The 15,115-nt window shown below is 41.1% G+C and overlaps 1 protein-coding gene across 5 annotated transcripts in view; it reads left to right on the top strand.

The window, feature by feature from the left end:
- The first annotated feature begins 12,463 nt into the window (after nt 1-12,463).
- The window catches only part of Dhx36 (DEAH (Asp-Glu-Ala-His) box polypeptide 36), a 39,020-nt gene continuing 36,368 nt past the window's right edge, over nt 12,464-15,115 (top strand). For 2 of the 5 annotated variants that reach the window (XM_030252839.1, NM_028136.2), the window contains exon 1: nt 12,510-12,780. In XM_030252839.1, coding sequence (XP_030108699.1) covers nt 12,559-12,780 — 222 coding nt within the window. In that variant the 5' untranslated portion in view covers nt 12,510-12,558. Of the gene's footprint in view, nt 12,781-15,115 lie in introns of all 5 variants that reach the window. The other 3 variants (XM_030252840.1, XM_011240238.2, XM_011240240.3) reach the window with 3 other exon arrangements.

Genomic DNA, 15,115 nt, shown 5'->3' with positions numbered 1-15,115 from the left:
TGGCTAAGATCAAAAATTCAGGTGACAGCAGATGCTGGCGTGGATGTGGAGAAAGAGGAACACTCCTCCATTGTTGGTGGGATTTCAGGCTTGTACAACCACTCTGGAAATCAGTCTGGCGGTTCCTCAGAAAATTGGACATAGTACTACCGGAGGATCCAGCAATACCTCTCCTGGGCATATATCCAGAAGATGCCCCAACTGGTAAGAAGGACACATGCTCCACTATGTTCATTGCAGCCTTATTTATAATAGCCAGAAGCTGGAAAGAACCCAGATGCCCCTCAACAGAGGAATGGATACAGAAAATGTGGCACATTTACACAATGGAGTACTACTCAGCTATTAAAAAGAACGAATTTATGAAATTCCTAGCCAAATGCATGGACCTGGAGGGCATCATCCTGAGTGAGGTAACACATTCACAAAGAAACTCACACAATATGTACTCACTGATAAGTGGATATTAGCCCCAAACCTAGGATACCCTAGATATAAGATACAATTTGCTAAACACATGAAACTCAAGAAGAATGAAGACTAAAGTATGGACACTATGCCCCTCCTTAGAATTGGGAACAAAACACCATGGAAGGAGTTACAGAGACAAAGTTTGGAGCTGAGATGAAAGGATGGACCATGTAGAGACTGCCATATCCAGGGATCCACCCCATAATCAGCATCCAAACGCTGACACCATTGCATACACTAGCAAGATTTTATTGAAAGGACCCAGATGTAGCTGTCTCTTGTGAGACTATGCCGGGGCCTAGCAAACACAGAAGTGGATGCTCACAGTCAGCTAATGGATGGATCACAGGGCTCCCAATGGAGAAGCTAGAGAAAGTAGCCAAGGAGCTAAAGGGATCTGCAACCCTATAGGTGGAACAACATTAGGAACTAACCAGTACCCCTGAGCTCTTGACTCTAGCTGCATATATATCAAAAGATGGCCTAGTCGGCCATCACTGGAAAGAGAGGCCCATTGGACTTGCAAACTTTATACCCCAGTACAGGGGAACACCAGGGCCAAAAAGGGGGAGTGGGTGGGCAGGGGAGTGGGGGTGGGTGGGTATGGGGGACTTTTGGTATAGCATTGGAAATGTAAATGAGCTAAATACCTAATAAAAAATGGAAAAAAAAGACTTTTATCCTTTCATTTAAATTAAACACATCAAGCCTTCCTTTTGGTATGTCTTATTACCATAACTATTATGGTAATGATCATGGCACAAAGTCATTATTACTAAGTTAGATAATGACTACTTGTGTACAAGCAATGCAATGCCACTATACCTAATCTGATTAATTAAAGGGATGGAAAGTAAAGGGCAGGAAGCCCCTATTCACAGCCTATTAAAACTTTTCCACTCCAAACTCTTCTGGTCAGGAACTGTTTTTGTAACTTTGGGTATTGCATTAGTCAGGGTTCTCTAGATTCACAGAACTTATGGGTAGTCTCTATATAGTAAAGGAATTTATTGATGACTTACAGTCTGCAGTCCAACTCCCAACAATGGTCAGTAGCAGCTGTGCTAGTCCGAGGATCTATCAGTTACTCAGTCTCACATGGCAAGCAGGTGAAGGAGAGAGAGGGTCTTCCCTCTTCCAGTGTCCTTATGTAGGTCTCCAGCAGAAGGTGTAGCCCAGTTTAAAAGTGTGTGCCACCACACCTTTAATCCCAGATGATCTTAAACTCAGAGATATTCCTGTCTTAATTTCCTGGAATTCATAGCCACTATGCCTTAAGATCTCCATACCAAGATCCAAGTCAGAAAGTTCTATCTCCCAGCCTCCAGATTAGGATCACTGGTGAGCCTTCCAATTTTGGATTGTAGTTCATTCCAGATATAATCAAGTTAACAAACAGGAATAGCCACTACAGGTATGTAGATATATAGCATAGGAAAACAAATTGAACACCACAAAAGAAATAATAAAGAAATTTATTATTTAAAAAAAAATCTCAGAGCAGCAGCGGTCGCCATCTTGGTGCCGGGACTCCGCAGAACGTAGGAATTTAGTCTGCACAGGTGAGAGTCTGCACCACAGAAGCTGACAGCTTCTGGAACCTGCCAAAGCAACACAGCTTCTGAGAAAGTTCCTGTTTTGGGTCTTCTTCTTCGGCCAGGAGGAGGTCCAAACACAAGATATCTGCGCACCTTCCCTGTAAGAGAGCTTGCCAGCAGAGAGTGCTCTGAGCGCTGAAACTCAGAGGAGAGAATCTGTCTCCCAGGTCTGCTGATAGACGGTAACAGAATCACCAGAAGAACAATCTCTAAACAGAGTCAAATATAACTACTAACTCCAGAGATTACCAGATGGCGAAAGGTAAACGTAGGAATCTTACTAACAGGAACCAAGACCACTCACCATCATCAGAACCCAGCACTCCCACTTTGCCCAGTCCAGGGCACCCCAACACACCTGAAAACCTAGACCCAGATTTAAAAGCATATCTCAGGATGTTGGTAGAGGACATCAAGAAGGACTTTAATAACTCACTTAAAGAAATACAGGAGAACACTGCTAAAGAGTTACAAGTCCTTAAAGAAAAACAGGAAAACACAATCAAACAGGTAGAAGTCCTTACAGAAAAAGAAGAAAAAACATACAAACAGGTGATGGAAATGAACAAAACCATACTAGACCTAAAAAGGGAAGTAGACACAATAAAGAAAACTCAAAGTGAGGCAACACTGGAGACAGAAACCCTAGGAAAGAAATCTGGAACCATAGATTTGAGCATCAGCAACAGAATACAAGAGATGGAAGAGAGAATCTCAGGTGCAGAAGATTCCATAGAGAACATCTGCACAACAATCAAAGAAAATGGAAAATGCAAAAAGATCCTAACTCAAAACATCCAGGAAATCCAGGACACAATGAGAAGACCAAACCTACGCATAATAGAAGTGGATGAGAATGAAGATTTTCAACTCAAAGGACCAGCAAACATCTTCAACAAAATTATTGAAGAAAACTTCCCAAATCTAAAGAAAGAGATGCCTATGAACATACAAGAAGCCTACAGAACTACAAATAGACTGGACCAGAAAAGAAATTCCTCCCGACACATAATAATCAGAACAACAAATGCACTAAATAAAGATAGAATACTAAAAGCAGTAAGGGAAAAAGGTCAAGTAACATATAAAGGCAAGCCTATCAGAATTACACCAGATTTTTCACCAGAGACTATGAAAGCCAGAAGAGCCTGGACAGATGTTATACAGACACTAAGAGAACACAAATTCCAGCCCAGGCTACTATACCCAGCCAAACTCTCAATTACCATAGATGGAGAAACCAAAGTATTCCACGACAAAACCAAATTCACACATTATCTCTCCACGAATCCAGCCCTTCAAAGGATAATAACAGAAAAAAACCAATACAAGGACGGGAACCACGCCCTAGAAAAAACAAGAAGATAATCCCTCAACAAACCTAAAAGAAGACAGAAACAAGAACAGAACGCCAACTTTAACAACAAAAATAACAGGAAGAAACAATTACTTTTCCTTAATATCTCTTAACATCAATGGTCTCAACTCCTCAATAAAAAGACATAGACTAACAAACTGGCTACACAAACAAGACCCAACATTTTGCTGCTTACAGGAAACTCATCTCAGAGAAAAAGATAGACACTACCTCAGAATGAAAGGCTGGAAAACAATTTTCCAAGCAAATGGTATGAAGAAACAAGCTGGAGTAGCCATCCTAATATCTGATAAGATTGACTTCCAACCCAAAGTCATCAAAAAAGACAAGGAGGGACACTTCATTCTCATCAAAGGTAAAATCCTCCAAGAGGAACTCTCAATTCTGAATATATATGCTCCAAATACAAGGGCAGCCACATTCATTAAAGAAACTTTAGTAAAGCTCAAAGCACACATTGCACCTCACACAATAATAGTGGGAGACTTCAACACACCACTTTCACCAATGGACAGATCATGGAAACAGAAACTAAATAGGGACACACTGAAACTAACAGAAGTGATGAAACCAATAGATCTGACAGATATCTACAGAACATTTTATCCTAAAACAAAAGGATATACCTTCTTCTCAGCACCTCATGGTACCTTCTCCAAAATTGACCACATAATAGGCCACAAAACAGGCCTCAACAGATTCGAAATTATTGAAATTGTCCCATGTATCCTATCAGATCACCATGCACTAAGGCTGATCTTCAATAACAAAATAAATAACAGAAAGCCAACATTCACGTGGAAACTGAACAACACTCTTCTCAATGATACCTTGGTCAAGGAAGGAATAAAGAAAGAAATTAAGGACTTCTTAGAGTTCAATGAAAATGAAGCCACTTCATACCCAAACTTATGAGACACAATGAAAGCATTTCTAAGAGGAAAACTCATAGCTCTGAGTGCCTCCAAAAAGAAACTAGAGAGAGCATACATTAGCACCTTGACAACACATCTAAAAGCTCTAGAAGAAAAGGAAGCAAATTCACCCAAGAGGAGTAGACGGCAGGAAATAATCAAACTCAGGGGCGAAATCAACCAAGTGGAAACAAGAAGAACTATTCAGAGAATCAACCAATTGAGGAGCTGGTTCTTTGAGAAAATCAACAAGATAGACAAACCATTAGCCAGACTCACTAGAGGGAACAGGGAAAGCATTCTAATTAACAAAATCATAAATAAAAAGGGAGACATAACAACAGATCCTGAAGAAATCCAAAACACCATCAGATCCTTCTACAAAAGGCTATACTCAACAAAACTGGAGAACCTGGATGAAATGGAGAAGTTTCTAGACAAATACCAGGTACCAAAGTTGAATCAAGATCAGGTCAATGATCTAAACAGCCCGATATCCCCCAAAGAAATAGAAGCAGTCATTAATAGTCTTCCAACCAAAAAAAGCCCAGGACCAGATGGGTTTAGTGCAGAGTTCTATCAGACCTTCAAAGAAGATCTAATCCCAGTTCTTCACAAACTATTCCACAAACTAGAAACAGAAGGTACTCTACCCAACTCATGCTATGAAGCCACAATTACTCTGATACCTAAACCACAAAAAGACCCCACAAAGATAGAGAACTTCAGACCAATATCCTTTATGAATATTGATGCAAAAATCCTCAATAAAGTTCTTGCTAACCGAATCCAAGACCACATCAAAACAATCATCCATCCTGACCAAGTAGGTTTCATCCCAGGGATGCAGGGATGGTTCAATATACGGAAATCCATCAACGTAATCCAGTATATAAGCAAACTCAAAGACAAAAACCACATGATCATCTCGTTAGATGCTGAGAAAGCATTTGACAAAATCCAACACCCATTCATGATAAAAGTCTTGGAAAGATCAGGAATTCAAGGCCCATACCTAAACATGATAAAAGCAATCTACAGCAAACCAGTAGCCAGCAACAAAGTAAATGGTGAGAAGCTTGAAGCAATCCCACTAAAATCAGGGACCAGACAAGGCTGTCCACTCTCTCCCTACCTATTCAACATTGTACTTGAAGTCCTAGCCAGAGGAAGTCGACAACAAAAGGAGATCAAGGGGATACAAATTGGAAAGGAAGAAGTCAAATTATCACTTTTTGCAGATGATATGATAGTATATATAAGTGACCCTAAAAATTCCACCAGAGAACTCCTAAGCCTGATAAACAGCTTCAGTGAAGTAGCTGGATATAAAATAAACTCAAACAAGTCAATGGCCTTTCTCTACACAAAGGACAAACAGGCTGAGAAAAAAATTAGGGAAACAATACCCTTCTCAATAGCCACAAATAATATAAAATACCTAGGTGTGACTCTAACTAAGGAAGTGAAAGATCTCTATGACAAGAACTTCAAGTCTCTGAAGAAAGAAATTAAAGAAGATCTCAGAAGATGGAAAGATCTCCCATGCTCATGGATCGGCAGGAACAATATAGTAAAAATGGCTATCTTGCCAAAAGCAATCTACAGATTCAATGCAATCCCCATCAAAATTCCAACTCAATTCTTCAATGAATTAGAAAGGGCAATAGGCAGATTCATCTTGAATAACAAAAAACCTAGGATAGCAAAAAGTCTTCTCAAGGATAAAAGAACCTCTGGTGGAATCACCATGCCGGACCTAAAGATGTACTACAGAGCAGTTGTGATAAAAACTGCACGGTACTGGTATAATGACAGATAAGTAGACCAATGGAACAGAATTGAAGACCCAGAGATGAACCCACACACCTATGGTCACTTGATCTTTGACAAGGGACCTAAAACCATCCAGTGGAAAAAAGACAGCATTTTCAACAAATGGTGCTGGCACAACTGGCTGTTATCATGTAGAAGATTTCGAATTGATCCAGTTCTATCTCCTTGTACTAATGTCAAATCTAAGTGGATTAAGGATCTCCACATAAAACCAGAGACACTGAAACTTATAGAGGAGAAAGTAGGGAAAAGCCTCGAAGATATGGGTACAGGGGAAAAATTCCTGAATAGAACAGCAATGGCTTGTGCTGTAAGATCGAGAATCGATAAATGGGACCTCATAAAATTGCAAAGCTTCTGCAAGGCAAAAGACACCGTCAATAAGACAAAAAGACCACCAACAGATTGGGAAAGGATCTTTACCTATCCCAAATCGTACAGGGGACTAATATCCAATATATATAAAGAACTCAAGAAGGTAGACGCCATAAAATCAAATAACCCCATTAAAAAATGGGGCTCAGAACTGAACAAAGATTTCTCACCCGAGGAATACCGAATGGCAGAGAAGCACCTGAAAAAATGTTCAACATCTTTAATCATCAGGGAAATGCAAATCAAAACAATCCTGAGATTCCACCTCACATCAGTCAGAATGCCTAAGATGAAAAATTCAGGTGACAGCAGATGCTGGCGAGGATGTGGAGAAAGGGGAACACTCCTCCATTGTTGGTGGGATTGCAAGCTTGTACATCCACTCTGGAAATCAGTCTGGCGGTTCCTCAGAAAATTGGACATACTACTACCGGAAGATCCAGCAATACCTCTTCTGGGCATATAACCAGAAGATGCCCCAACTGGTAAGAAGGACACATGCTCCACTATGTTCATAGCAGCCTTATTTATAATAGCCAGAAGCTGGAAAGAACCCAGATGCCCCTCAACAGAGGAATGGATACAGAAAATGTGGTACATTTACACAATGGAGTACTACTCAGCTATTAAAAAGAATGAATTTATGAAATTCCTAGGCAAATGGATGGACCTGGAGGGCATCATCCTGAGTGAGGTAACCCAATCTCAAAGGAACTCTCACAATATGTACTCACTGATAAGTGGATATTAGCCCAGAAACTTAGGATACCCAAGATATAAGATATAATTTGCTAAATACATTAAACTCAAGAGAACGAAGACCAAAGTGTGGACACTTTGCCCCTTCTTAGAATAGGAAAAAAAACACCCATGGAAGGAGTTACAGAGACAAAATCTGGAAGTGTGACAAAAGGATGGACCATCTAGTGATTGCCATATCCAAAGATCCATCCCAAGATCAGCTTCCAAACGCTGACACCATTGTATACACTAGCAAGATATTGCTGAAAGGACCCAGATGTAGCTGTCTCTTGTGAGACTATGCCAGGGCCTAGCAAACACAGAAGTGGATGCTCACACACAGCTATTGAATGGACCACAGGGCCCCCAATGGAGGAACTAGAGAAAGCACCCAAGGAACTAAAGGGAACTGCAACCCTATAGGTGGAACAACAATATGAACTAAGCAGTTCCCCAGAGCTCTTGTCTCTAGCTGCATATGTATCAAAAGATGGCGTAGTCGGCCATCACTGCAAAGAGAGGCCCATTGGACTTGCAAACTTTATATGCCCCAGTACAGGGGAATGCCAGGGCCAAAAAGGGGGAGTGGGTGGGTAGGGGAGTAGGGGGGGTATGGGGAACTTTTGGTATAGCATTGGAAATGTAAATGAGCTAAATACCTAATAAAAAATGGAAAAAAAATCTCGGGGCTGGAGAGATGGCTCAGCGGCTAAGAGCACCAACTGCTCTTCCAGAGGTCCTGCGTTCAAGTCCCAGCAACGACATGGTGACTCAAAACCATCAGTAGTGGGGTCTGGAGCCCTCTTTGGTGCATCTGCTTATATGCATTAAATAAATAAATAAATAAATAAATAAATAGATAGATAGATAGATAGATAGATAGATAGATAAATAAATAAATAAAGTTTTTAAAAATCCCTTGATTTGGGAGTGGTGACTCAGAGGGGTGATTGTAACACATTGGAGGGGAGGGCAGGAGGATCAAGAGTTTAACTACATTCTCCATTTGTGCCAAGATCCAGATAAGGCTGAGCTATGTGAAACATTGTCTCAAGAAAATCAAACAAAACAGTCAGTTCTTTGTAATACATGATATGTTTACCCTTTATTAAAGACAAAAGCAAATTCGTGTACTAATGTGAAAGATGTGTTGGTTTATTTTTACACAAATAATTAAATCTTCACGCAGATCATATAGCATTTTCAGTGTTTTCCAGAGTTACCAATATGTTGACTTTATAAACAACATTTCACATAAATACAAAATGGAATAACTATATTTAGGATTATTTCCAAAATTGTTGGGAATTCTATGCCACCCCAAGGCAAAACCATTCAACAATTTTTAAAATAAAACTCAGATCAGCAATTCAAACAGAAAATCTAAAAATCAAATATTCTAACGTATTATAGTCTAAAGATATAAAAATTTAGTACTAAATGTTAAGGAGTAAAAATAGCAAGTGTTGGTTTTCCATAGCTAAACCATTATTTCTCTGTAATAGCTGTATGCTTTTATGTATTTTTAAGAACACTGAAGCTCATAGCATACCTTTGGTGAAAATTAAAACCAAGTGATTCCATCACCTTATTACTTTATAATGTGCACAGTGACTGCATGCACATCACATTGTATGCATGTTGATACTGCAAATCAAAACTGTAGTGGAACACTGGCTGGTGTAACAAAAACACCTTGCCTTAATTAACATGCATGGTTTTGAATTAATTGCTTGTTCAGAAAACTTACTTTGTTGCCAAAAATTTCTTAGCACTGACATTCAGTTACGTGACCTCAGATGGGGTTACAACTTTAGATTAGGAAACTGGGGCCAACAGAACATAGATAAAATGGACAAAGGGATAATTCAGGTGCCACTCAGAACACAGAGGATCAATCATGGAATTTCATCCCACTAAGTAGAACAGCACACAATTTAAAACATAGGAATTCACTGGGAGTTTTGTACTTAACTGTTTGGGGTCTATAATTGACCACCAATAGCCAAAACTATGGAAGTAAAGACAGAAGACAGGATTGCATACTCACAATTTTAAGTGAGCAAGGTAAGGGAGAAGAAGAAGAAGGACATCTATGGAGAAAATGGAGATGATGAGGACATCCTTGGAATAGACAGGAGATGTGCACGTTTTGTAGGCATGGTGCTAACTTCTAGTCTCCAGTGAAGATCCAGTCTTCCCTGACTCTCCTAGCAAGATTAGGATCAAAAATTTTGGGGAGACTCTGTCTGCCTTTACATAATAAAGATTTCAAAAACTCAGATGCATTTACTCAAAACACTTTTAGGTCACAGTGGATTAATTTGGATCACTTCCTGGCCTAATAGCAATATCCATACACATACCTTTATTTTTCTTTACAAAACAAACAAACAAACAAACAAACAAACAAACAAACAAAACACCAAGCACTTAAAAACTCCTATCTGGCCAGGCAGTGGTGGTGCACGTCTTTGTTCCCAGCACTTGGGAGGCAGGGGCAGGCAGATTTCTGAGTTCAAGGCCAGCCTGGTCTACAGAGTGAGTTCCAGGACAGCCAGGGCTATACAGAGAAACCTTGTCACAGAAAAACCAACAACAACAATAACAACAACAACAACAACAAAAACCCTTCTATCTGCCGTTTTTTTGTAGCTTTTGCTTTTGTTGTTGGTCAAGCATCTCCATCACCTTTAAATCAGATGTCTAAATAAAAACCTTTGGTGAAAATTAAAACCAAGCGGTTAAATCACTCAATTGCTTTATAACAGGTGGCACAAGGCACTGACTAGTCTTGTTAATAATCAGCACATGGCTTCAAATCAGTGTGTGAATCTTAAACTGTGCTTTATATTTCTCAAGTGTCCTGCCTTGAATTCTGGAACATATACCTATTTTATGCTATTAGATATGATAAGTAAGTAAAGATTATTTTTAAATAAAGTAAAGTAAAAGTAAAGATTAAAGTAAAAGTAAAGTAAAGATTATTAAAGATAAAGTAAAGTAAAGATTATTTTTTTTATTTATTTACATTCCAGTCATCGCCTCCCCTCCTGCTTCCCCTCTCCCACAGTTCTTCATCCCATTCCTCCTTTCCCTTGCCTCCAAGAGGACAGTCCCCTCAAGACTACCCACTTCCCTGGGGTCTCAAGTCTCTGGAGGATTAAGCACAACTCTCACTGAAGCCAAACCAGGCAGACCTCTGCTATATCTGTGCCAGGGGCCTGTGCTTGGCCCATGTATGCTCCTGGTTGGTGGCTCAGTCTCTGGGAGCTCCCTGGGTCCAGGTTAGTTGAGACTGCTGTTCTTCCTATGGGGCCATCCTGTCTTCATCTTCTTCAGTCCTTCTTCTAATTCAACCACAAGGGTCCTCAACTTCAGTTCAATGTTAGGTGTAAGTATCTGTGTTTGTCTCAGTTCACTGCTGGTAAGGCCTCTCAGAAGATAATCATGCCAGGCTCCTGTCTGTAAGCACATCATAGATCAGAAATAGTGTCAGGCCTTGTTGCTTGGAGCCCAAGTTGGGACGGTCATTGGACTGACTTTCCTTTTGTCTCTTATCCATTTTTGTCCCTGCAGTTCCTTTAGGCAGGAACAAATCTGGGTCAGAAAATTTAACTGTGGGTTAGTAACCCAGTCCCTCTTCTTGAGACCCTGTCTATCTACTGGAGGTAGTAGTCTCTTTAAGTTCCCTCTCCTCACTTTTGGGCATTTTGGCTAAGGTCACCCACATTGAGTCCTGAGAGTCTCTCACCTCCCCGGTCTCTAGTACTTTAGTACTTTCTAGAGACCCCCGCGCCCCTCCCATCCCCTTGGCTGCTTATTTCCATTCATTCTCCTGGCCCTCTGGGCTTCTCTCCTGCTCACCCACCCAATACTTTATCCTGTTTCATTTTCCCCTCCCCCTTCCATTCGGCTACCTCCATCCCTCTGCCCCCATGATTATTTTCTTCCCCCTTCTAAGTGGGATTGAAGCATCCTCATTTGAGCCTTTCTGCTTGTTAAACTTTAAGTACTGTGGATTGTATCCTAGGTATTCTGTACTTTTTTAGTTAATATCCACTTATCATTGAGTACGTACCATGCATGTCCATTTGGGTCTGGATTACTTCGATGATCAGGATATTTTCTTGTTCCATTCATTTGCATGCAAAATTCATGATGTCCTCATTTTTAATAGCTGAATAGTATTCCACTGAGTAAATGAACCACATTTTCTGTATCCATTCTTTGGTTGTTTCCAGCTTCTGGCAATTACATATAAGGCTGTTATGAACATAGTGGAGCACATGTCCTTGTGGTATGGTAGGACATCTTCTCATATATTCACAAGAGTGGTATAGTTGGGTCTTCAGGTAGAACTATTTCTAATTTTCTGAGGAACTGCCAGATTAGATACAAGTAACCTATGACAGCCTCAAACTCATTATACAGCTAAGGGTCAAATTCTGATTTATCATCTTCCATCTGCTGTTTGCTGAGATTGCATACCTGCACCACAACACCGTTTATACTGTTTGGGATTAAAACCATGCCAGGCAAGCACTCTTATCAATTGAGCTGACACCCAAGTTCCAGGATTAAAGTTTTTTTTTTTTTTTAAGATTTATTTATTTTATGTATATGAGTTTACTATAGCTGTTTTCAGACACACCAAAAGAGGGTATGGGATTTGATTATGGATGGTTGTGAGCAACCATGTGGTTGCTAGGAATTGAACTCATGACTTCTAGGAGGAGCAGTCAGTGCTCTTAACGGCTGAGCCGTCTCTCCAAGCCTAGTATTAGAGAGTCTTTAAAGAAGGTATTTGGGTGCGTATATTTGACTGAAAGAGGTGCCAGGCGTTTTCTAAGAAATAAGAACTTCTTTGGTCTTTGAGGACAGAGTACACAATGGTCGATGGTTTTGTTGGGTATGTATTTGCATGGCTTTGCAAATAAGTTCTAGGTTTAACAAAGTAATTAAAATTCACTCAAATTTCCACATTTTCTCAGGCTAGTTTAAATTCCCCGCCATCCGAAGGACGCCCACCCAGGAGCTAAGTTTCTGGCCAGAACACGAACCGCGGCTCACACCGCTGGCGCCGTCCGTGACGTCACCGGAAATGTCTGCTTGTGACACTCAACGTCCCGCCCTCTCGCGCTGGGCGCCGGAAGCAAAGCAGAGGGGAATGTGCGCCCGCTTCCGGGCCCGGACGCCATTTTCAGCGGTTGAGTTTTGGCAGAGCTGCTAGTCGGCTCCGACAATGAGCTACGACTATCATCAGAGCTGGAGCCGCGATGGGGGCCCACGGGGCTCCGGCCAGGGCTCCAGCGGCGGCGGCGGCGGAGGGAGCCGGGGCTCGGGCGGCGGCGGAGGGGGCCGCGGCGGCCGGGGCCGGCATCCCGCACACCTTAAGGGTCGCGAGATCGGCCTGTGGTACGCCAAGAAGCAGACGCAGAAGAACAAGGAGGCTGAGAGGCAGGAGGTATGGAGGTCTCGTCAGGACGCGTTTGCTCTCCCTGGCGTTTGCTCGAGCTCGATGCAACCTCTGTCGAGCCCCGGGTAACGGGTCACCCGATGGGTTGCGCCTCCATCCCAAGCCATCACTGCTGCAGCCGATGCATGCTCTGTTTACGGACTTGAGAACTGAACTGAGGGTGAATGCTAAATTCAGACTCTAGCCAAGCCGACTCTTATTAGGGGATGCAATCATTTAGAATGCTTGCTGTCACCTTTAAGTTTTTTCCCCGAAGCAGCCAACAAAAGCATTAAAACACTGTCTTAAGTGTGTAGATCTTGGAGAAAAAAGTAGTTTAGGTAATAGTATTAGCATTAAAGTGAGTCATATGCTGGTCTTTTTTTTTTTTTTTTTCTCCCTTTCTGTTCTGAATTTTCTGTTGACTAGCAGCGCCTCTTTTAAGACTTATTGAAAGGAAGACGCTGTAGAGAAGTATTTGGCTAATTTCATCAGGAAATTGTCAGTTTGGTTTGTATCTTGAAGACCTGTAGTATAGGAAGCATCGTGTTTTTGTTGTCTGTTTTGTTTTGTTTTGTTTTGTTTTGTTTTGTTTTACCTGAGACAGGGTTTGTGTAGCCTTGGCTGTTCTGAACCTGCTCTGTAAATCAGGTTGGCCCTGAACACACAGAGATCCACCTACCTCCGAGATTAGAGGTGTGCACCACCAACCCAGCAAACATAATGGTTTTTGAGTGACCTGGTCTAAGTAACTCCATCATTGCGCAGAATCTTTAAGTGTTTGGACACTGTTTCATACATGCTTTTTTGAATGCTAAAGACCTTTGCATTCTAATAGGGGGAAAGAAATACCTAAACAAATAAGTTCAATAAGCGGATCTTTCCAGATATACACAGGACACACGTAACTTGTGCCCTGGATATTGATGCTACATAGTGCAGGCTGACCTTGTACTCCTAGTCCTCTTTTCATTCCCAGTGCTGGGATTTCATATGTGCACACCTCAGGGCTAGGCTTTTTTTATTAGTTGACCCCTTGATCCCAGTCCCATCCCCAAACTTCCACTTTAGCAAATGCCAGTGTTGTTTATTCACCTGCCATGTGGAAGTGAGCATTGATTTTTCTCTTTTCATTTTGGGAAATCTGTTTGCTCTGCTTTCTTGCTTATCTCTGCAGCAAGTATGGGTCAGACCTCTTAACTTGTTATTTGAATTATAGCCGCCCACCCCAGTCCCATTGTGGTCTCTTAAAACGTGATTCCTTAAGTGGTCTTTAGATCATTTTATTCTTTACTTCCCAACTTGTTTATTGAAGCCATGCAGCTTCTGCCTCTCATTGGTGTTGCCTGGGAACCATGTGATCTGGCTGTAACCTGTAACCCTCCTTGGGTTGATTTTTCCCAGCTCAAGCTCTGAGGCTGATGTAATCATTTATGATTTCTGCTCCTTATTACTTTTTTTTTTTTTTTTTTACCATTTTCCTCTCTAAAACGAGTCTTTGAATTATCTCTAAACATGGTTTTCAATTGGTATAATTCTTTTCAGCACTTTTGGCTTGATAAGATTTTTATCCTAGAATTTCCATCGCTTTTACATTCAAACAAGCCTCATGCTTGCAGATGAAAATACTCCAGTGGGTCCTCATAGTTCTTTCCATATATGTGTATGGCAAACTTACTATTATAGTACCTAATTTATAGAGATGATGTGTGCTAAGGGCCATAGACAGAATGCTATGTTACTAAATAGGAGGATATGGGCTTTCTAGTCAAATGAAAGGATCTTAAAAGATAGAGATAGTTAGCCGTTACTGGGCTACAAGTGAGGGCTTCTGGATGAGCAAGGCTTCGCAGCCTTTCTAATTCTGTGACCTTTTAATACAGTTCCTCATGTTTTGGTGACACCCCCCACCCCCATACACACATGCCTTAAATTTATTTGGTTGCTGTTTTGTAATTTTTTTTTTTTGCTCTTCTTATAAGTGTAATGTAAATGTCTGTGTTTTCCAGTGGGCTTACGAGACTCCTGTGAAAGGGTCGTTTGACATTAAGGGGTCTATGAGAGACGATGACCTAGAAACATCTTCACTAGATTTAGCATTTGGCATTGCAAGGGCCCGTGGATACTATTGAAATGAGGGTACATAATGAAAAGAATGGCCTAGTTCTGAAGTAGACCTATCTTGTTTCTCCAACTTGAATATGCATAGGATTCACCTGGCACCTAGTTAAAGTAAATGACCGGACAGAGCCAGAGAGTCTACTTCTCTAACAGACTTACACATGATGCCAGCGTTACTCGCCATGTAGGTCATTCCAGCTGTAAAGTGGGCAACACATAATTA

This window comes from Mus musculus, chromosome 3 (genome assembly GCF_000001635.26).
Source record: "Mus musculus strain C57BL/6J chromosome 3, GRCm38.p6 C57BL/6J".
Classification (NCBI taxonomy): domain Eukaryota; kingdom Metazoa; phylum Chordata; class Mammalia; order Rodentia; family Muridae; genus Mus; species Mus musculus.
Note: the sequence above shows the minus strand (reverse complement) of the source record. Positions and strands in the feature narration are given on the sequence as shown.